This window comes from Neophocaena asiaeorientalis, unplaced genomic scaffold (genome assembly GCF_003031525.2).
Source record: "Neophocaena asiaeorientalis asiaeorientalis breed wild unplaced genomic scaffold, Neophocaena_asiaeorientalis_V1.1 scaffold918, whole genome shotgun sequence".
In the NCBI taxonomy this organism is placed as follows: domain Eukaryota; kingdom Metazoa; phylum Chordata; class Mammalia; order Artiodactyla; family Phocoenidae; genus Neophocaena; species Neophocaena asiaeorientalis.
In genome coordinates this window covers 8,339-30,599 of record NW_020174132.1, presented here as the reverse complement: position 1 = coordinate 30,599, position 22,261 = coordinate 8,339, and the positions used below count along the sequence as shown (strand labels likewise).

The window sequence follows — 22,261 nt, the reverse complement described above, 5'->3', positions numbered from 1 at the left end:
TGACTTCCTCGATGTCCCCTAAACATGCCACACTCACCTCAGGGTCTTTTCACTGGCTATTTCCTCTGCCTGGAACGCTCTTCCCCCAAGAAATCCACAAGACTTGCTCCCTCACTTTCTTCAGGTCCTGACTCAATGACCCTCCTGATTGAAACCTTCCCTGGCCACCCTATTAAAATTGCAAAAAGATTTTTCTCTATTCTCTGTGTCTGTGTGTTTATACACACACGCATGCGCATGTGCACACACACACACATGGACACACGCATACACACACAATACCTTTGTATTTTTATCTTCTATGAAACAGGAAAATATAAGTCCTACAAAGCCTTGATCCATCATCTGGTACATGGCTTGTGTACGAACATCTGCAAATAAACAAAAATAAAAATCTACTGTTAAACTGTATCTCCCAGACGTGAAAATATAAAGATAACAGCAGCATACAATCCTCGCGGGATTCAGATTCTAAAGGCAGAACAGGGGTACATCCTAATGACAATATTATTGTCAAAGTATAAACATTTTACTAGGTTAGTGAAATACTACAGGAGCCGGCAATTAAATAATAAAATTTGTTACTAATTCTAGGCTGCCTAGCCCACAACTAGCCCTGCTATGAAATGTAGCATAGAAAGAAAAAAATGGAAAGCCTATTATCCCAAAAACACCTGATAATTTCTTCCAGGAGGACTCCAAAAGAAAGGAAGGCATTTGAAGGAGACAGCAAGATTTCTTAGAATAAGCCTTTTGATGGACAGCTTCTAGGGAAGTGAATATATTAGACTTGATACTAAAGAATGGCAGTGTAGAACTATTACAGAGGAAACTATTGTATACAAGTGACTACAATAGAATTAAATACTACATTCCAGGGAACAGAAACAAAATCTCACTAAATGGTTACACAGTTTTTGAAAAGGAAATCATAGACAAGCACCAAGTAACATTTGAAAGGATTAGTTAAAAGATTACCAAAAACTGAACAGAGGCAAAGTTTAAAGATACGAAGTACTCAGACCATTATTTATGGATACAAAAGATCTGGTATTACAACAAAACAGTGCACAGCATGGTTTGGTCTGGTGACTTATGCCTAGTTAGCTTGTTCTATATGTTCTTAAATATACTTCGCATTGATCTGGATTGGGACTTCTACCCAATATATTCCTAAGTAAAGAGTAAGGCCCAACAGTACCCAGCAAAGAGTATGAGAAAAATACTGGCTGAAACAGTTGGTGAAAATGAACAGCACTGTTTGAATGATCTCTGTACCTGCTATATGACCTTGGTAAAATTTTTAATACCTCTAAGCCTATTTCCTCATCAGTTAAGTAAGGATAAACATCATCCGTACTTTTTCAGGGTTTTGTATTTTAAAAGTTGCCAGATGTTTTTAGCACAATGCCTAGCACATCAGAGGTACTTCATAATAATTCATTACATTTCGTTCCATCCACAACCATTGTTGATGAACTGCTGAATCTGAAATGGATTAGTATCCATACTGTGCCACCCAAAGTGCTTCTGTCAAGATCACCAATGATGCATTTTTGGTTCTCAATTTACCCGATTGCTCCCTCTTTGAAACACTATCTTCACTTGGCCTCACATTCCCACTCTTCTCATCTCTGTCCTCTTAACTTCCTGGCTGTTCTTTTCCAGTCTCTGGCTGGATCCTTCCCATCTTTCCATCCTCGAAATATTGGCATGCCCAGGGCTCTGTCTTCAGCCACCTTCTCTTCTCCATCTACACTTACTCCCTGGGGGAGTTCATTTAGTTCCACGGCTTCAAATCTCATCTCTATACTGGCCACTCCCAACTCCTACTCAATAAACTCTAGTTCCGGTCTTCTACCCAAACTGCCGAATCATATATCCAATTGTGTACCTGACACTGAGACTTGGTTGTCTTAATACTGTGCTCCTCAGGGCAGTAGGTCCATGAACTATTTGTTACCCGTTCACAAGGAGACAAGAGCTTGAGCTGGAATGGAAATTAATGCTCTGCTTCCTTCATTGACAAAGTCTTAAGAAAAATGTAAGCTGAACTAAACAATATGCTAAGTTGACATAGATGATTTTTTTTTTTTTTTGGCCATGCCAAGCTGCTTGCAGGATCTCAGTTCCCTGACTAGGGACTGAACCCGGGCCACAGCAGTGAAGGCCCAGAATCCTAACCACTAGGCCACCAGGGGACTCCCGACATAGAGGATTTATGTTTGGTGTAGGCTCCTTATCGAATTGGTCACAGACCAAAGCCAGGCTAGGTGAGCATCACTTGCCTACCAGACATTTGAAACTCAACATGTCCAAAAGCACACACTTGATTTCCTCCACAAAATCTGCTACTCCCAAAGCCACACTGGCTCTCCTGCTTTTCCTCAAATATTCCAGGCATGCTCCTCCTCAGGGCCTTTGCACTGCCTTTTCCTCTCTGCCTGGGATGCTCTTCCGCAAGATATTTGCACGGCCAACTCTCACTTCCTTCAGGTTTTTGCTCAACTGTTACCTTCTCCGTGAGGCCTAATCACGTTACTTAAAATACAAACCCTATGCCCCTTACCCTGATTTACATTTTTCCCTGAGGTAACTTAATTACTTCCAAATTACCTCCTAAATGCCAAATCCAAAAGATACACTTTAGTCTAAATGAGGACCATCCAAGAGACCTTCTCGCAACTGTGCCAATTTTTCTTTCAGCATCAGACAGTCTGAAGGGACAAAAGAATCACACCTCCCGTTTCCTGGTGTAAAAGTAGAACAGTCTGAGCACCATATTCTTTCATTTACTCTTGACTCAAAATTTTCCTGAAACAGAAACCACAGACCCCAGTTCATAATAAAGGATTTTAAAAGAATGAGAGACTATATATACAAGTGTTTTTAGAATATGAGCCCTGAGATAGTCATCACATTACAATAAAATTTTGGTTCAGCCTTCACTTATTCTATCCCTGGTCCTAACAGAGCTTCCATCTATGTCAGTTTGCTAAAGAAGGGCATAGAAATGTATTGTAATATCAAAAAAATTTTGTTTGTAATGATTCTAAGGAGTATTGACATGTAACTTCTAGAAGAGAATGTTTGGGGAAATGTACTTTTTAAAAATGACTGGTTATAGAAAACTGCTTAATTAAAACTACAGCCTATATTTGTCATGGGAGGTTGATCTGACCCACCAACTTTGGTAATAAATTAACACACCATGACACCACCATAGCAGTGCTTCCCTTCTTATAAAAGGATCAAGCAGATCTTATAATTAGGAACATAACTACAGGCGCATGTCTCCTTTTACTACGCACTTACAAAGACAGGAAAGTTAATGTAAGAGTAACTGAAAAACAGTGCCAAGTCACATGCGATTTACAAAATAGGCTGTGCTTTTTAAATTGCTTCCCTTTTTCTTTTGCAAGCCATGTCCTATAGGTAAAATTTGGGTAAGTTCGTTGCATGGGTATGACATAACTCGACTATGTATCTTTTTCCCCACCACCAAACCTATGCTTCCTCCTCCATTTCCTGTTTTCATAAATAGCATTCCCACTTAACCAGACAAAGCAGACGCTGGAGAATGCCCAGGCCCCTGATTCACAGAAACCTCCACTGAGACACTGACTCTGCCACTTATTAGCTGACTGCTTTTGCACAAAGTATTTCAGCTGGAACCTCAGCTTAGTTTCTTAGGAGCCACACACTCCTCATGATTATTTGGGAAGTGTTTCAAGAAGTAGAGAGTGGTTGCAGTATCAAATGCTACAGACTTGGGAGACCGATATGGTTCAGACCTCAGCACTGCCACTTACTCAACACATGGGAGCCTGTTTCCTCCTCACTGCCATGAGGCGGAAGGTCTCTAAGTCACGGGTTAGACGAGGAAACATTCATTTCCGCAAGTAAAGTTATTCTAATTCTTTCAAAAGAGTCAGATAGAGACAAAAAGTGACCATGATTAGAGAAAAAGGGTAAAGATAAAGAGAAAGAAAACAGGGCTTCCCTGGTGGCGCAATTGTTAGGAATCTGCCTGCCACTGCAGGGGACACGGGTTCCAGCCTTTGTCTGGGAAGATCCCACATGCCGTGGAGCAACTAAGCCTGTGCACAACTACTGAGCCTGTGCTCTAGAGCCCATAAGCCACAAGTACTGAGCCCACGAGCCTCAACTACTGAAGCCCACGCACCTAGAGCCCGTGCTCCACAACGAGAGAAGCCACCACAATGAAAAGCCTGCGCACTGCAATGAAGAGCAGCCCCCACTCGCCGCAACTAGAGAAAGCCCGCGCGCAGCAATGAAGACCCAAAGCAGCCAAAAAAAAAAAAAAGAGAGAGAGAAAACGATCTTGTTACATTATACTGATTAGAAGGCCGAGGAGGTAGGTTGACAGCCCCAAGAGCTAGGATGATCCATGTGTCAAACAGAGATTGTAAACATCAGTTTTATAAATTCCGCCCTTCACACCTTTGATTCTTCCAAATGGTAGTGTACCAGACAGTGATAGTCACAATCGGCAATTTTCAGTTATAGTTTATTTATTATCATTATTTTGGATACCAGCCAATTGTCAGGGTTTAGTCTTGATTTCCTGAATACTGTCAAAATGGAGTGCCAAAATTTTATCTCTATTAAAAATAATCAATATGACATAAATCAGTACTTTTAAAACAGCGAAATAAAAATAAGGACGTTTGCTTAAGTAAGGATACTTAAATTTTGATTTAAAATAACCACAGCCCATGTAATGGAGAAGGAAAAATGATATTCATTTCTAAGAACAAAAAACATTGCAATCCCATAATACTTACCGACATGTGAAGGCCAAACAGTTATATGGGGATGGGAATGATACCAGCCCACAACTCTCATGGGGCGACCAGTTAGTTCAGCCAACCTGTGTGTCTGTCAAGGTATTTTCAACTTGTGGGAACACAATTTGTGATGCTAGTAAAGGCTCAGAAAGCAACCTGAAGTTTAAAATAAACCTATCACAATTTAATGTCAACAAAAGAATGAAAAAAGGTCAATGCCCAGAATTTCCCAGACTTCCCTTCTAAAGCCAAAAGTATTTCCTTTTTTTAAATAGAATCCATTTGGTTTCCATTATTGTATATAGTTATATGCTCTTAATCCAATTTAGCTAATACTTGATCACTCAAATACTCATCACTGTGCTATCTGAAAAGAAGCTTCTAAATCTTTGGATGTCACATTATTAACTTGAGTAATCTTCTGTCCTCTAGCCCAACCTACCCTCATTCCTGAAAAAGTACAAAATTTAAAAAATTCATTTCATTTCTCTCTGGCAGGCTGCCAGTGTCAACAATAGCAAGTAGGGTGGTTTCAGAGACCAAATGAACAAAGACCCCCAGTTTAGTCTCCCCATTTGTCTAGAAATATCCCCCAAAAGAACATTTTCTCCTTTGTTCTGGAAATAAAAATTTACCGTAACTGTCTGAGACTCTGACTTGAGATAAGAACTCGGTTGGAGATAAGAAGCTGTCCCCTTCTGTTGCTACTCACTGTAAAGTGCTGGTTCATTTTCCTGTGAATTACTTGCATTGAAACCCAATAGTCCTATCTGTATAGCTAAGTGTAAGAATACTTTTTAGGGACTTCCCTGGCGGTTCAGTGGTTAGGACTCCACACTTCCACGGCAGGAGGCACAGGTTCCATCCCTGGTTGGGGAACTAAGACCCTATATGCTGCGTGGCACAGCCAACAACAAAAACTTTTTAAATATATATTTTTTTAATTTCAAATGCCAAGAGAAGTTACTTAACTTCCCTAAGCCCATTTCTTCAGCTAAGGCGAGGGAAAGGACCTCCCGAAAGGCTGGAAGGTAACTCTGCCCAGCACTCAAGCAGGACAGGGACTGGGGGCTGGCCACTGGCCAGAATGCAAATCTAATAATTTCAGGCGGCCTTGGGCAGGAGGCTCAGAAGGCACTCGCCTCAGCAGTGTGGGGAAAAAATGACTCCTACACTGAAAGCTCCTCCGGTCCCACGCAGCAAACCTTCAAACAAGTATCAATAGGATCTAACTGTCCCCGGTAACCTAACAGCATCCCAGAACAAAGCTAAAAAAATACGTCTAGGAATACAAAGATATCCAGCCCCCAGGGGAAAATCATAATGCTGGCATCCAATCTAAAATTACCAGGTGTGCAGAGAATTGGGAAAATCCAACCTATAGTGAGGAGACAGAGAACAGATTCATGGCTCCCATGGTTTGAGGTGCGCAGGGTGAGGGTGACTATCCAGGGGAAGCTTGAGGCAGATCTTTACGGTAATGGAACAGTTCTGCACCTTGACTGCTGTGGTGGTTTTTTATATATATATCTCTACACATATGACAAAATGGCATAGAACTACACACATTAATGTCAATTTCCTGGTTTCCATATTGAACCGTAAGTTATGTAACATGTAACCTTTGGGGGAAACTGTGTAAAGGTACAGGGACCTTCCCATACTATTTTTGCAACTTTCCATGAATCTATAATTATTTCAAACTAAAGAGTTTAAAAAAAGATGCAAAAGGTACACATCATAAGAGGAGACTGATATATATGATTATATAAAAGTGCAACAAGAACAATTTGATTGGGGAAAAACACACACATACCGTGAAAAAGCTGACAAAAATCACTATCCTTATCACAAAAGGCTAGCTTTCTTAACATAAACTATAAATTATTAAGAAAAATATTTCCAAATCAATAGAAAAACGGGCAAAGGAAATAACCATATAATTCAGAGAAAAATACAAATGACTCCTAAAAATTAAAAGCTGATCAAATTTACTCACAAGAAAAATGCTAATTAAAATTGCAAGAAAGAAGATACAATTTTTTGCCAATCAGGTTGGCAACAACCAAAAACTTTGATTTACCAGGGCCTCGCAGCACAAAAGCAAAACTTTGATAACATACAACGTTTAGAAGGGTGTGGGGAAACAGATACTCTTGCACATGGCTAGAGGGTAAACTGGTCAAACTGCTACAGGCGCAAGTCCATATAACCTTTGCCCCGGCAATTTCACATCTAGGAATTGATTCTACAGATACACGCACACATTTGTGAAATGCAACGTCCAAGGTTATTTGCTGCAGCACTGTCAGTAAAAGACTGCAAATAACCTAAACATCTGCATGAGGACAGCACAGCCATCCAGGGCTGTATTATGTAGTCATAAGAATGAGACATCTCTATATAGTAATGTGGACAAATCTCTAGATACACTGTTAGGTAATGTCATAGCTACCATATGTATTAAATACTTTTTAAAAAAGAAAATATTCTTATATGTTTCCATATGCACAGAATTCATCCATAAGGACACATGAAAACCTGATACCCCTGGTTATGTCCAGGGAGGGATGGTGGGGGAATTGGGGCACAGAGGCTAGAGAGAAATACTTACTTTGTATACTTTTTTGTACCTTTTAAAGTTTGTACCATGCATGTTTTCTACTTTTAAAAGTTACTTTTTAATTGACTACAAGATTAACTTAATCTGAAAGGATGATAAATTACTAAAACCGCTGATGCAAGTTTAATTTGTTACAGTTGAGGTATGGAGTCCAGATCATAGGAAGCAAATGTCCCAACTGATCGCTCTTTGGTTATATTTAACATGGAATATTACATTCAGTTCTCAGCACTGCATTTTTTTGAGAGGCAGCCTCAAAAGAGAATCTCCAAAGGAGAGAGACCAAGATAGTGAAAGGCCTAGAAGCTAAATGATATTACAAAAACTGTGGGAGCGGGGGGATGGGATAGACGGGGCAGAGGGGAGTGGAGAGGAAGGAGACAGGGACTCCCCAGAGAGTTCACTGTCATAGTATTGGACCCTGGGATCTTTTGGCATTTAAGAGCAGAAATGTTAGAAATGTCCAGTTCTTCCAATAAAAGCCACTCAAAAAGAGAAATGTAACTGGGAAAGAGTCACTAGGAAGAAAAGCTGCGAAATCTGCTTAAGCAGCAAACGGAGGAACCTGGAAGCCTCAAAGCACATAAAAGCTTCTCATCGACCAGTAAGGATATCTCTGCCTCTGTCGAGGCTGCAGACAGCTGCTCTGGAGAAATTTCCACTCGATCCTTCCTCTTATCAGAACGCCGCAAGATGATGACAGAATGAATGTGAACAATTCTGACGGTGTCAACCTAAAGGAAAATCCACAGAAACGTTTACTTCTGTCTCTCTCGAATAACATCTCTCCCTGCAATTACGGGACTGCATCGTATTACATTATCAGGTTAAAGTTTCCATCTTAGAAAACAGGCATTTTTTCTCATGAATAACAGAACGTTTCAAATAAAAGACATCCGACCTCAGTATATACATTTCAAAACAAAAATATAAAGGCTAATGTTTAGATCAAGGGAGGACTTTTGCAATGATCAACTAACAATCATTTGATTTCCAACTATGTGCAGGAATACAAGTCAGAGTGCTGACAATCCAAGTGCTCAAAATGCTAACGTGTGGTTGCACAGCAAGAATCATACACGAAACTACACTAAAATAACGCAGTAAATAAATGCTGCAGGAGCCCAGAGGAAAGGAGTCTCTTAGATTGGAAAAAAATCTTTACAGAAAAGGCAGACGAGTGTTATCTATTTCCTGATCGTCGTGTGTGTGTGTGTGTGTGTGTGTACGCACACACGCACACATAGATAGAATTTCTGTAGATGCCAAATAGATGCGAATGACGTGTTTGGGAGACAAATTGGCCAACTCATTTAGGTAGTACAGAACTTGAGGTGGAATGGCAGGCAGTAAGGCTAAGAAAGAAGGTTAGAGTGAAAACATGCAAGGTCTCAAATGCCAAGCCACGATCTGCAGGATGACCTAGAAGGAAGGACATTATTTCAGAGAGCTTGACCATGAAGCGCTGGACTAAGTGTATGTCAGAGATGGAAGAAACAGACTTGAGATTCATTAAGAAGCAAGGATCCACGAGATTTGGTAGCTTACGGACCATGGGTGATACAGGACACGAAACTGTCAAGGATGACTCTGAAGTTTCAGGGTTGAAACTAGGTAGAACAGAGGAGGCAGATCCAAGTTTAGAAAGGATCAAGAAGGAGGAAAGATGAGGGTGTTTTCAGATGAGCTGAACTGAGATGAGAGGATGTAAATAAAGGCAAGGAATAGTGTGGGCAGGGGGAGCAGAGGTCCAGGGTGAATCCTGGGGGATACCCATGGTATAGGATGGGCTACAGTAAGAGGAGCCAGGAAGGAAGACAGCAGTCAAAACCAGAACAATGAAGTTGTTCAAGAGTTTCAGGAGAAAAGGTGGGTATGGCATTGCCAGACGTTGCCCGGACAAGGGTGAGATCTGAGACGAGATTTTGAAGTAACCTATAGACCTACGCTGTGCAACACAGCAGCCATGAGGCACGTGTGGCTGCCGAGCTTCAAATGTGCTTCCCTTTCATGCCTTTTTCACCTCATGAACTCTTTCATAGACTTTGAATTCCTTGCTCATCCTGTAAAGAATGAATCATTCTACCCTCACATACAGCTTTTCTTATAATACACACACGTGTCTGGCAGGCACAGCGTATACAATAAGGAAAATCAAAAGCAGACAGAAAGACACTTGACCTTCCAAGGAGCAACAAGACAAAGAGCTGACTTTTGAACAGAAACAATCAAAGCATAAAGAGAATGGGTGACGTGTCAGAGCGCAAAAAGAAAAGATCTGCCAACCAAGAATTCTATGAAGAGTTCTTTGAATGAGAACACATCCCTCAAAAATGAAAGTAAAATAAAGACGTTTTCACATGCAAAAAATTGAGAGATCATTGTCAGCACAGAAAATACTAAAAAGAGAAAGGAAAATCCCAGATATGAAAGAAGGAATGAAGAACACTGTAAAGGGTAAAATATGTGAGTAAGTACAAATGTAATGCTGACTGTACAAAACAGTAATAACAATGTCATGTGGGGGGGCTTCCCTGGTGGCCCAGTGGTTAAGAATCTGCCTTCCGGTGCAGGGGAAGCAGGTTCCATCTCTGGTTGGGGAACTAAGACCCCACGTGCCGCAGGGCAACTAAGCCCGCACACCACAACTACTGACCCCGTGTGCCACAACTAGACAGCCAGCATGCCGAAATGAAGAACTCATGTGCCGCAACTAAGGCCCGATGCAGCCAAAAATAAATAAATAAAAAGTCACTCTGCCCTTTAAGAAAGAAAACAAAAACAAAAAAACCCCCAAAAAACAATGTCATGTGGGGCTTAAGATATGCAAATAATTAAAATGCATGAAAACAATAATCCAAAAGGTGGGAGGATGCAAATGAAATTTACATGTTCTAAAGTTCCAGTACTATCAGTGAAATGGTAAAAATAGTAATTTGTATTAGACTAACAAATTAAGAATGCATATTGTAATATGTAGGATAACGACTAAAAGGAGAGTAAAAAATGTTATAACTGATTAATGGAGGATCAAAGGAGAATAATAAAATATACTGATGAGTCCAAAAGAAGTCAAGAAAGGAGAAAAAGACAAAACAGAGAAGTGGGTCAAATAGAAAGCAAAAATATGACAGCTATAACATATATATGTATATGTGTGGGGGATATATACATATATAATTACATTAAATGTAATTGGACTAAATAGTCCAATTAAAAAGGTTATCAGATTGGATTTTTTAAACTATATGCTGCTAATAAGAGACACCCTTGAAAATATTAGTACACAGAAAGGCTAAAAATAAAAGGATGGAAAAAGATATGGCATGCCAACATTAATTAGAAGATAAGGTTGCTGAACTCATGAAGTTTAATATCTAATTTGCAGGTACAAATTGACATAGAATTCAAGATGAGGACATGGACTCTTGAAAAATAAAATTACATCATTAAGACTGGGAATGTACTTTAGTAGGAGTTGATGCCCAGCATGAATTTTCTCTTTCTCAGAGAAAGTTTCAGTGCCTAAGAGGAATGCGTAAAAGAAGTTCAGGATAGGGTGGTGAGACGAGCCCAGGAACAGATCATAAACAAAATGAAACAAGCATAAATAAAAGTCACAAAGGACTGATGGATGTCCCTGAAAGTCACAGGTAGCTGAAGGGTTTGAGGAACAGACTGGTATGGTCATAGTCAAACTAGAAGTTAGATATTACAGCTGAGCTAGATTGGTCCCTACGCTTTTCCAGTCTTGGAATTAAGGTACTAAAGCCCAGTTCCTTTGGCTCTTCTGCCTTGGTGCAGATCAAAGGTCAGCAAACTATGGCCTGCTTGGCCTCCCTCAGGTCAAATCTGGCCACGTTCATTCATTTATGTTCCAGTAGCTGCTGTTGCACTACACTGGCAGAGCTGAGGAACTGCAGTAGAAACTGTATGGCCCGCGAAGCTAAACATTTACCATCTTGCCCTTTACAGAAAGTCTGTGCCCCCTGGCATGGCCCTCCATGGATCACAGGCAGGTAACACTCATTTCCTCCTGTAGGGGATGTATGTTAATCATACAACATGTATTTATCAAGTATGTACTATATGTGAGGCACTACATGAGGGCCTGAGTATACAAAGATAAACAGGATACAGTAGTCACATCCAGGAAGACAGACAGGTAAACAACTCTAAGACAACATATATGCACTGCAATAGATATGCTCAAGGAGCTAGCCTACAGGTCAGGACAGGTTCCTTCAAGGAGGCAGGTGGCACCTGGGCTGAACTGCAAGGAATAAGGAGTTAGCCAAGCAGACTTATGTTCTCAAAAGGTCACATCCTAAGTAGTCAGAAGAAAAGACTAGAGGTGAGACAGACTCACGGCAAGGAGACCAGTGGAGAGGCTGATGCAGTATTCCATAAAGGAAGTGATAAGGACCTCAACTAGGGTAGCAATTGTTGGGATGGTGCATTGGAAACAAACGGGAAAGCAATCTACATTAATGGTTCTGAATGGCAGGCAGTGGTTCCCAAACCTGGCTGCACATTAGAATCACCTGGGGAGCTTTGTAAACTCCTGCCACACAGGTCTCACCAAATACCAACTGAGTCAGTATCAGGATTTTGTAAAGATTACTGGGTGATTCCAAGGTGCAGCCAGGTATGGGAACTACTATGGCAGGAAAAATGCTGGAGGAGAGGGTTTGAGGAAGAGGAAAGGTTCAGTTTTGAACACGTTAGTTTAAGATACCCGTGTCTGGATAAACGTGGATGTCCAGAAGGCAGTGGAGTATGAAGTTCTGGAGCTTTGGGATAACTCATACTAACCATCACCTACTGGCCATTAACAACAAGTCAGAATGGCCAATGTCATGCGTCAGGCACTTGGAAAGTGCTTTTCGTGTATTAATTTAACTAACTCTCCCCATGACCCGGTGAGGTCGGTACTACTGTTACGCCCATTCTACAGATGAGTGTTTTACACACATTACCCAGATCCAACTCTCCCAACAATTCTATGAAACTGGTGGCTGTCATTATCCCTGTTTTGCAGATAAAGAAAGCAAAGCTCACAGATGTTAAGTAACATGTCCTAAGTCACACAAGTATCAGAGAAAGTATTTGAAGACAGACCTGTCTAACCTCAATGTCTGCTGCAGGTAAAGCCATAGGGGAGGTAAGGCTGGCCAGGAAGACATTCTGGGAAGAGGAGGAGGTGAAGGCAGAAACTTGGAGAATCCCAATATTTGATGCATAGGCAGAGGAGGAAGATTCCATAAAGGATGAGAGAGAGGGGGGAGGAATGCTAGACACAGCAAAAACAAAACAAATAAAACACCCTGTGAGAGTTCAGAGTTCTGAGGACAAAGATTAAGTAAGGTAAGCACCAAGGAATAATCCACTGATGGAGCAATGAGGAGGTGGCTGGAGAGGTAGAACTGCAAACTACAGGGTGGTTGCTTTCACCGGAGAAGGTAAGTAAGGAATGATTGCAGCCTATTCTTTTAAGAGGTCTGACTATTAAAGGAAGGATACAAGAGCAGTTCACTACAGGAAGGTACAGGATTGAGAAGTTATTTTTCTTTCCTTTCTGAAAATGAGAGTAATTTAAGCACAGTTGTATCTTAAGGGAAAAAAGCCAGATGACAGGAATAGGTTGAAGACTCAGAAGAGAGACAAGATATTTGATAAGCAAGGTCTTTGAAGAAGCTGCAGCTCTGGATGGGAAGTAGACTTCTTTCCTTGATTTGGGAAGACTGTACATGGGGGTAATAATTAGATGGAGTTGTTGCCTGATAGCTTTTATCACCTCCATTGTCTGCTCGGTAGGAGAAGAGGACATAATTTATTTTTATTGTATTTTACAAAACCATTGGTCTGCAACAGGTTGGGAAAAAATTAACTGGTCCTACACCACAATTAGGTTGAGAAGCATTATACTCGACCATAAAAGCTCGAGCATGCCAGAAAAGGCAGGGCAGGGGGACTTCCCTGGTGGTCCAGTGGTTAAGACTCTGCACTCCCAATGCAGGGGGCCCGGGTTCGATCCCTGGTCAGGGAACTAGGTCCCACATGCCGCAACTAAAGATCCCACACGCAGCAACGAAGATCATGCGTGCCACAACTAAGACCCGTGCAGCCAAATAAATAAATACATATTAAAGAAATAAAAAGGAAAGAAAAGGCAGGGCGGGAGTGCAGACAGGTTGCCTATAAGCAGAGAGGGGTTGCCTGAGTAGATACTGGGACTTGGGATAAAAAGATAACAATGATGTGAACCAGATCTCAAGGATGTGAACCAGCAAGGTCTCAAGGAAGATGAGAGAAGGGCCAGAAACCCCGCAGAGGACAGCAAGGAGGAGAGCTGACAGTGGTTACTCATCCTGATCAAGTAGTAATAATTTGCTAGAAAGAATAGAAAATTAGGTCCCATTCCTGCTGAGTAGATTCTTCATCTGCTTTTCCTAGAGAGAACACCCCACCCAGCCAAACGTGGGTCTGCATGAACTGGGTTAACCCTGGCTGAGATCATCAAACAGAATACAGAAATCCCTCCCCAAGTGCAAGTTTTCATCATGCAAAATTATAGCTATAGCACACGTACCTTTTCAGCAACTGTGCGCATATCAGTTCCAGTATATGTAAATTTGGGGTCACTCCTTTTGGGGATAAATTAGAAAAAAAGGGAACTGAGGTTTGGAATATAAAAAGGTATTAAAGCAAAGTAACAGGAATAGCAGTTTTTGCAATGAAACAGCAGAGACAAAGGAAGAGGAGGGAAAGTAAACTGAGGCTAGCTAGAGCTGTGCTCATATGTCTGTTAGAAGGACTCTGAGACATATGTGGCGAGTGCATAGTTTTCATGGACAAAGCTAAAGTCCTATAATCCTGGGTATTAAGGAGGTGAGTTTGACAAGGAGAAACTGCTGTGCTCTGACGTTTAAATAAAGGTAGACCAAAGCTTTCACCGCCTCAAGCATTCAAGCCGCTGTGGATCTCTGAGATCACTGTAGGGTCCACCAGGGGGAGGCAGAAAGCCATTGACAATTTAGATAGAGAAATGGATTAATAGGGGGAAATGTCTCCTCATATGCACATCATCTGCCACAGAGAGCTTTCACAGGTTCACTTATGATCTTGGCTCCCCCAAACATATTTTTCACATAGGATCATACATATCTCAACTGAAAATCCTCCTACTAGAAAGCAAGGTGGAAAGCAACTTTCAGGGTTGGGGTGGAATTGAAACTGTGTTCTTGAGGGAGCTCCACAGTCATAATGGTAACTTAAAATACCACCTGTACAAAACATTGCGAAAGTTGTGATAATTTTGAGTTAACAATGACAAAGAGATCAAAAGATAGGAGTAAAGAAATATAGTCTTACCTTGGGTCATCATTCAACTAGAGTGGGAAAGAGCAGAAAACATTATTGATCACATTAAGTGTATTAGATGTACATGGATGCAGATAATATGAAAATTAGGTTATGTGTTCCTGTACACCGGCATGAAAGACTGGAGAATTCTTACTTCGGATTGCCAACAAGTAAGCTCTATTTCCTCATCCTCTTTCACCCCTCTGCAATATTTAACGCAGTGGAAACTTGGGATTCTTGGAAACCCTCACCTGTCTTGGGTTATTTGGAACCTAACCCTCAAAATGATTCCTAGAGGGAAGAGCGGAGGCGAGGCTAGGGGCCCTAATCGTGGTCAGCTGCTTCCTGATACACTGATGTCCTCATTATAAAAGATCGTCTTTCTGATCTGACTTGCAGTTTTGGTCAATGGGTTTATAACTCCAGATCTAAAGAAAAGCCACAGACTACAAGAAAAAGTGAGCCTTCCATCCCTCCCCCCCACTCCCCGAGGCTTAGGAGGATCGCTGGTGGCTTGCGGAAGGGTAAAGAAGCCTTAAGTGACGCGAGGAAACGGGGGCCAGGCGACAGGACCATCCAAAGGATACGTCCAAGGATCTGAGTCAGGAGTGCCTGTGGCCTCCGCAGCCCTGGGCGCTGGCAACACCCAACCAGGGGACACGGTGGGACTGCTCAGCAGGGTTCCGGCCGGGCTTACTGGATGACTTACCTCCCCTATGCACAGCCCCATCACCTCCTCCTTCTCTGTGCTCAGAGCGTGGTTGAGACAAACTAGGAAAGCATCCGACTCCAGATGAACCGCCTGCACCGCCTGCACCACCTGCACCGCCATCTTGATCTGGCCCTGCTCACGTCCGTTCGGCAGGGAGGCGGCGCTCTCGGGCCGCGGGCGGACGTGGTCTGTGAGGAGCGCCCGGACGGCCGGGCCGGCGCCTCCTGAGCGCCGGCGCCCATTTTGCCCGCCCGCCGAGAAGAGCCGTGCGCGGCCTACACGCTCCGGGGACCTCCCTCAGGCGGCATCGCCGCGCGCGCCGGCCTTTCGAGCCCAAGGGACGCTCTTTTGAAATTCGGTCCTGAGTTAAGGTTTTCTTTTATTTTGTTTTGTTTCCAAGTTAGGGGCCCTGAATTTGGGACCACTCTCTTTCCCTGGACCACTTCCGGTGGCCGGCCCGCGCCCCGTAACTTCGGTTCGGTGACCTCGGCCCGGAATGCCCCTCGGCTCGCCCCGGGCTCACGTCCCGATCCCGGCTTGAGTGGCCCGGGGTGGGTGACCTGAAGTTGTAGCCTCGCTGCTCTCGAGGCGGATAATTAGCCCAAGAAACACTATATTCATGTGAGTAACCTCTTGGCAGAAACAGTGTTATACTGTGTCTGAAAAAGTATCACTCCTAAGCTTGGCGGCTGCTACTTTCTCCAAAGGCTTTTAGGTATTTATTTGTTCGATACAGGGAAGGGGAAAGGGGAACTGAAGTTTCTGTTCGAGGTCGGATGTATCGCAGATCGCAGCAGATATGCACAAGTTTCCTCAGCTCGCCTTGTCTCGGTGATATCAGACCTGGTGAAATTATATGTAAAAGTAATTTTCTTTTGAGGTGTGATAAACGTGCAATAGGGGACAGTACACATCTCCCACTCCCGAGGCTAGGAATTACACGCGGATTCTGGGAACGATTCAAAACCAAAGAAAAATCTATGCCGTGCTGCCGCCACGGCCAGTCAGTGCCTCTGTGGGTTTGATCTGCTTCTCTGTTCCATGTGTAGTTGGGAGACAGGCGGACAGGGCAGTACTGGAAAGGGAACATGCCCAGGGTGCTGCTGGAGGAGGTGTTGATGCTTTGCTCTTTTCTCCCAAGTCAGTTCCAACCCCGATCTCCCCACAAATAGGGCCCACGTCCAGTGGAACTATCTGGAACATCCATGCCAGCAACCTCCATTTTTACCTAATGTTTAAGAATCATATTGCACATCCTTCCATGATTAATTTTGATAATGATGAAGCTGGGGCGAAATTTCATGTGTGCAATTACACTGGACCCATCTAATTTTTCTCTTAAGCTTCAATTTTACAGCATATATTGTTTTCAATGGCTATTCGCGGCTAGTATGCCCTGCGCTGATGGTGCAAGTATGGCTGTTGTTATTTTTATGTTTTGTGATGGGACGTCTTGCGTTTATAAGCACTTTTAGGCAGCTTCGAGAAGAAAAACACCTTTTGTCTATGGTTGGTGTTAGTCAATCTCATATCCCACAATGATATTCTCTACCTTTTATAATGCTCATGGCTGCATTTTACAGCTCTAAAGTTTAATTGGAGTAGAAAAAAAACTATTAACATTTATGGCAAGCTTATCATGTGCTAGACACTCTACTAAGCATTTGTATACCTTGTGTGTGTAAACTGCCCCAATTGGAATCAGCCTCTGCAACTTCCTAGCTGTGTTACCTCATGCAAGTTAGCTAACTTCTCTGTGCCTTACTTCCCTCATCTTTAAGTGGGGGTAATAATAGTATCCATCTAATGGGTGACTGTGAAGATTAAAAGAGTCAATATATAAACATGTAGGAAGTGCTAGGTAAGTGCTGACAGTTATAATTAATTTGTTCTTTAATTCTCATTTGACATCTTAGAAAACTGGAGTGTAGAGAGTGTAACTTATCCGAGGTCACAGAGCTAGTAAGTGGCAAAATCAGCATTCATACACAGGCCGGGCTGACTCCAGGGCTTGGTAACTTCACCCATTGTAAGTAGATGAGTTTATTAATCGACTTCAAATAAAGTAAGTGTATTCAACTGATTCATGTTTAAAAACTGTTCAAACACCTGGAAATTAAACCAAATTATACTTCTTTTAAAAGACAAAAATGATTCATTCTGTAAATGAAAAATAATGGTTTTACTTGCATTACCTACCGAAGCAAGCCCTTCTGTGTGGTCTATCCTACTTAAGACATAGTTCACAAACTGCCTTATTAAGAAATATTCTGTCTAGGCCAGTGTGGTCCCTGGCCGTGGCATCAAGGTAACCCCCACGGGGACAATCTTTTTTAGTGCATTCATGGGTAATAAAGGTATATAAATACTTCTTTTTTTTTGGCCGCGCCGTGCGGCGTGCAGGATCTTAGTTCCCCGACCAGGGATCGAACCTGTGCCCCCTGCATTGGGACCACGGAGTCCTAAGCACTGGAGCACCGGGGAATTCCCTATGAACACGTTTTTGAATCCATTTGAACTTGCAGCTGGCAGTATTCCTTCAGTTGCGTGGAGCAGGTTTATGCTCTGTGTTTTGTATTGCACGTTGTACCTAAGTTTATCTCGAGGTTTTCAGAGATTCATCTTGGCTCAACTGTCATATGGAGGAGAATGTTCTCTAGTCAAATAAATTTGGGGAATGTTAAAATAAAGTTTCTTTACTGCATAACTTGCCAGAGGTTTTACTGTACTTATGTTCTTTACGATTCTACAAGATTCCCAAACTTATTTGACCAAGGAAAAAGTAGGGGCAAGTGTTCCAAGGGTCACTTTTAGGGAAACTGTATTCCATTCATACAACCTGCGATTTTGTGGCTTTGATCTTAATCCCTCTCACTGAGCCTTGGCTTTTCTCTGCTGAGGCTCTTGATTCGTGCTCACAGGGCAGCTTCTCAGTCCCTTGATCACTGCAGTTGCCTTTCGCTGGGCCTTCATGCTGTCTCTGGTAGCGCATGCAAGTCCAGGGTTGTGTGCTGGCGTTTGTCCCAGGTTCATCCTGCTGATGCCCAGCATGTTGTCCTTCAGGTCACAGCAGCACACCACGCTGCCTTTCTTCTGAGAATATTTTGTAGTGACTCATAGGCCTCTTTGTAGTGATTCTTACTAACTCAGAGCATCCAATTTGTTTGCCCTCTATGCCAGTGGAATTATTTCCTTTTAATGTCGATGTAACCAGTAAAATTTTGCTTTTCATTCAAAACAGATTTAAATGTCAATGTGTCAACGTATTAGTTGTTGCTAGGACCTATCTGTGAAGTTGAGATGGTCCTAAAACCTTTAACATTTGGTTTCTACTTTGAGGGGGGGCACGTGTTTCTTTTGTACTCAAAATTCAGACTTTAATATATTTTATTTTGACATTAGTATTTATTGGGTTTTGTTTTTATCTCTCCTTTCCAAAATCTTGGGGAGAAAGAGAGGCAGAACAGTTGTATCTGCTAAATGGAAAAAAATGGCTTTGAACAAAATAATGTATAGCTATATAACAGACCCAGAGGGTCACTCCCTACCCACGCTCGTGTGGCCTTTGCCTCCCCTCTCTACTCAGCATACGTATCCATCCACTCACAGGAACACTGTTTGACTAGTATTTGAGGCTTAGGGTGTCCAGTGCTGTATTATTCCTTCTGTTGAGGTGCTTATAACACTGTACTGGGGTGGGGGGGGGCGCAGAGCAGAATGCGAAGCAATTTATAATTAGCGGTCAAATCTGAGTTTTAGTTTAGACGTAAATGCTACAGTATTCATAAGAGGCAGGAAGTTTTCATCAAGAAGGCAGGCACCTGCCCTCTGTGGTAATAGTACTGAGATAGGCAGAGAGGCCCGGGGAGGAGCGTTAGGCGAGCGGAAAGCGAGAGCAAGGGTACGGCGCTAGACATGATGAACCTGGTATGGGGGAAAGTTGGTCTCAAGTACAGTGGTAGTGGTGCTTGCTGGAAATGGTGACAGGTGGGACGCACCAACTGAAGAAGAGGAAGAAGTCCACGATAACTCACAAGTTTTGAGTCCGCGGGATCAGGAGAGGCTGTGTTGCCACTGCGAGAAATCAGGATTTGGTTTAGGAGAAGGTGTTCTGCTTTAGGTGAGTTTGAAATGAGAGAGCCCTGTAAGACAAAAGCTACGATGGGCTCAGAGTCAGGTCCGCTCAGGGTGCAATGGGCGAGGCAAGTGTGATGCTCATAAATTATTCGCTACAATCAGACCATTTCCTAAGTCTATAGAAGATATTTTCCACTTACCTTTTAGGGAAGGTAAACCAGCAATGTTAAAGAAAAACAACAACAAATCAGACTCAGATTGTTGTTCTTGAAAAGAAGGCTTGGTTCAGCTCAATTAGTTCTTCTTTCTGGCATCATCCTGTGTTCTGGCATCTCGTTTCCTCTTGACAATCTCATTTGAGGGTTTAACAACCTCCCAAGTTGTGCTGCAGTCCCTCTCTTACCTAAAGGCCGCCTAACGGGAATAGGAGGCCTCTGTTTTTTGGAGCAGATCCCCCAATGCCGTGTCTGCACTCTGCCCAACATAGACACCCAGTGAAAGCACGCTGCGACGCTGTAAGCTGGCTCCAAAAGGTTCATTCCTGTAAAATGCAGCTCAAGTTGTTGTGAGGCCCTGAATGAGACCCAGACCTGGGCAGAGGATCCTTATGGGGTCGGAGCTGAGTCTGCGTTATGGAAAGAGTTTGCCCAGAGGTGTGCTTCCTTTACACCTCCCAAAGGGCAGATGGGCTTTTCTGACCTTCTGACTTGGGAAAACAGAATTTAAACCCACGCGTCTATGGAAAAATGGGCTCCTGTGACATCCTGAAGCATTATTAAAGTGAAACAAGGACCCAGATGGGTGACTATCACTTGCTGTCTCTCAGCTCTGAATCATCATGATCCCCAGGGTCTGTTGCAACGATGCGACCATAAGTATTTTCCCTAAAATGAAAACTCCCTTCTGGAAACGCCTAGCCATTATAAGTAGCCTTTCTAAGCAAACTGATAAATAGGTCGTTTGCCCTTAAAACAAACTTCTAATTTCAATTTAGAAAGCCATGCACATTACATGATTTGACCTTCACAGTCTTACCTTTTAAAATGGAAACTGCTTGGAAGGGGCTTTTACCTGGAGAATATGGCATGCATGTGTCTGTTATACTGCTTTCCTGCCCAAATAAGTGTGCCCTTATGCGCACTCCTGTGCATATTCCGTTGCTCACTGCATTTTGTCAGATGCTGCTTGCTGAATGCAAAGACTGTGAGACCACTGCCCGGCTTCCTGTAGCGCTAGGCCCACATTTCCACGGAACCCCTCACCTAGCAGAATTCTTGAGTGCTTCGCAGTCAGCAGCATCACCCAGGGTTCTGCCTGAGTGTCACTTCAGTGTCTGCCAGGGAGCTTCAGACATCCTCAGTTCTGTTTAGGCTGTGCAGATAGACATAGGTGAGGTTTGCTTCTAGTTGGTGGTTGCTAGTACCAGGTCACCTTGCTCATTGGTGAGTTCATTCCAACCCAAAAAGTCACACCTGTGTCCTGTGCGCGGGTGCTGCAGGCTTAGGTGGAGAAAAGCAGGGCTAGAATTGGAATCCAAAGCCCAGGATGGCAGGAGAGGATGTGGGGGCTCCACCCGATCACCTCTGGGTTCACCAAGAGGGTATCTACCGCGACGAACACCAGCGCACGTGGGTGGCCGTCCTGGAAGAGGTAACTGTTTACATTTTGTTTATTTCTTTCTTGATTTTTGCTTTCAAGCAACTTGGTTTCTAACCAGTCTCAATATCCTGAAGTCTTTGGTTTTATTTTTGATCGTTTCTTTCCATTAGGAGACGAGTTTCCTAAGGGCACGAGTTCAGCAAGTTCAGGTTCCTTTAGGTGACGCAGCCAGGCCAAGTCACCTTCTCACCTCCCAGCTACCTCTCATGTGGCAACTCTACCCCGAGGAGCGCTACATGGATAACAACTCTCGCTTGTGGCAGATCCAGCATCATTTAATGGTACACATGTTGCTTAATAATTTTTCATTGTACTGGGACTCTTATAACAGAGTACTCTATAAACTTTTCTTTTTCTGACAGGTCAGGGGAGTACAGGAGCTGTTGCTTAAGCTTTTGCCTGATGATTAATCTGGTATGTATTTCTTTTTCTCCCCTGTCCCCACCCACCTTCTTCTTTTTCACCCTATTCGATTGTGGTGATTTTAATGATCTTTTTTTTCCAGGTGCTGGGATTCTAGGAAGATATGCCCCTCTGTTCTGTTCAGTATATGGCAATCACGTCATCCACCACTGCAGTGCACCCACCTGTGGGCCTGTGGGGAGGGAGTGGGTTGAAAAACTGCTCAAGAACACAGAAGTTTAGGAAGGGTCATGAAGAACACCGAAAGTGGAACTGCAGAGAAAGGGTTATGCAGGCAGAAAGCAAGTCAACAAAAGCACTTAGTTAGGATACGTAACTTGAAATTGACTCCTTTGGAAATTGCCATAGAACCGTTAATGGACATCATCAGCTGGAACTGGGATCTGATGAATCCCACAAAAGTCAGCACCTGCTACAGAACAGATGCCCTGATCACCAAGGACTTGGTACTGATTTAGAGAGAAGAGAGCAGCTCCTAGCAGCATCAACATCTATTTGTCGCTTATTTGCCCTGCAGCAATTCACCTGCCTTTCCTTCTCCCATCCTGTAAATATCCTAGGTTTTGCTCCAGTGTTTCCCCTCCCAGGACT

The 22,261-nt window shown here is 42.9% G+C and overlaps 3 protein-coding genes and 1 non-coding gene across 7 annotated transcripts in view; 3 read left to right on the top strand and 1 right to left on the bottom strand.

The window, feature by feature from the left end:
* Positions 1-15,655, bottom strand: part of BRCC3 (BRCA1/BRCA2-containing complex subunit 3) — a 72,152-nt gene extending 56,497 nt beyond the window's left edge. For 2 of the 3 annotated variants that reach the window (XM_024754708.1, XM_024754710.1), the window contains exons 1-6: positions 15,509-15,655; positions 14,809-14,825; positions 14,027-14,081; positions 8,049-8,168; positions 4,809-4,896; positions 283-371 (exon numbers count right to left, since the gene is read on the bottom strand). In XM_024754708.1, the coding sequence (XP_024610476.1) occupies positions 283-371; positions 4,809-4,896; positions 8,049-8,168; positions 14,027-14,081; positions 14,809-14,825; positions 15,509-15,631 (492 nt within the window). In that variant the 5' untranslated portion in view covers positions 15,632-15,655. The remainder of the gene's footprint in view (positions 1-282; positions 372-4,808; positions 4,897-8,048; positions 8,169-14,026; positions 14,082-14,808; positions 14,826-15,508) is intronic. The other variant, XM_024754709.1, reaches the window with a different exon arrangement.
* Positions 13,411-13,483, top strand: TRNAG-CCC (transfer RNA glycine (anticodon CCC)). Its single transcript has one exon. It is a non-coding gene; the product is annotated as a tRNA-Gly (tRNA).
* Positions 15,656-15,997: 342 nt separating the features above from the next.
* The window catches only part of CMC4 (C-X9-C motif containing 4), a 10,125-nt gene continuing 3,861 nt past the window's right edge, over positions 15,998-22,261 (top strand). Inside the window, exon 1 of one of the 2 annotated variants that reach the window (XM_024754713.1) lies at positions 15,998-16,132. The gene's annotated coding sequence lies outside the window, so the exon portion shown is untranslated. Of the gene's footprint in view, positions 16,133-22,082; positions 22,218-22,261 lie in introns of those variants that run through there. The other variant, XM_024754714.1, reaches the window with a different exon arrangement.
* Positions 16,039-22,215, top strand: MTCP1 (mature T cell proliferation 1). Its single transcript, XM_024754711.1, has 5 exons — positions 16,039-16,132; positions 21,087-21,238; positions 21,358-21,528; positions 21,610-21,661; positions 21,753-22,215. Exons 2-4 carry the CDS (start codon positions 21,134-21,136, stop codon positions 21,655-21,657), a joined length of 324 nt encoding a protein of 107 aa, XP_024610479.1. The 5' UTR covers positions 16,039-16,132; positions 21,087-21,133; the 3' UTR covers positions 21,658-21,661; positions 21,753-22,215.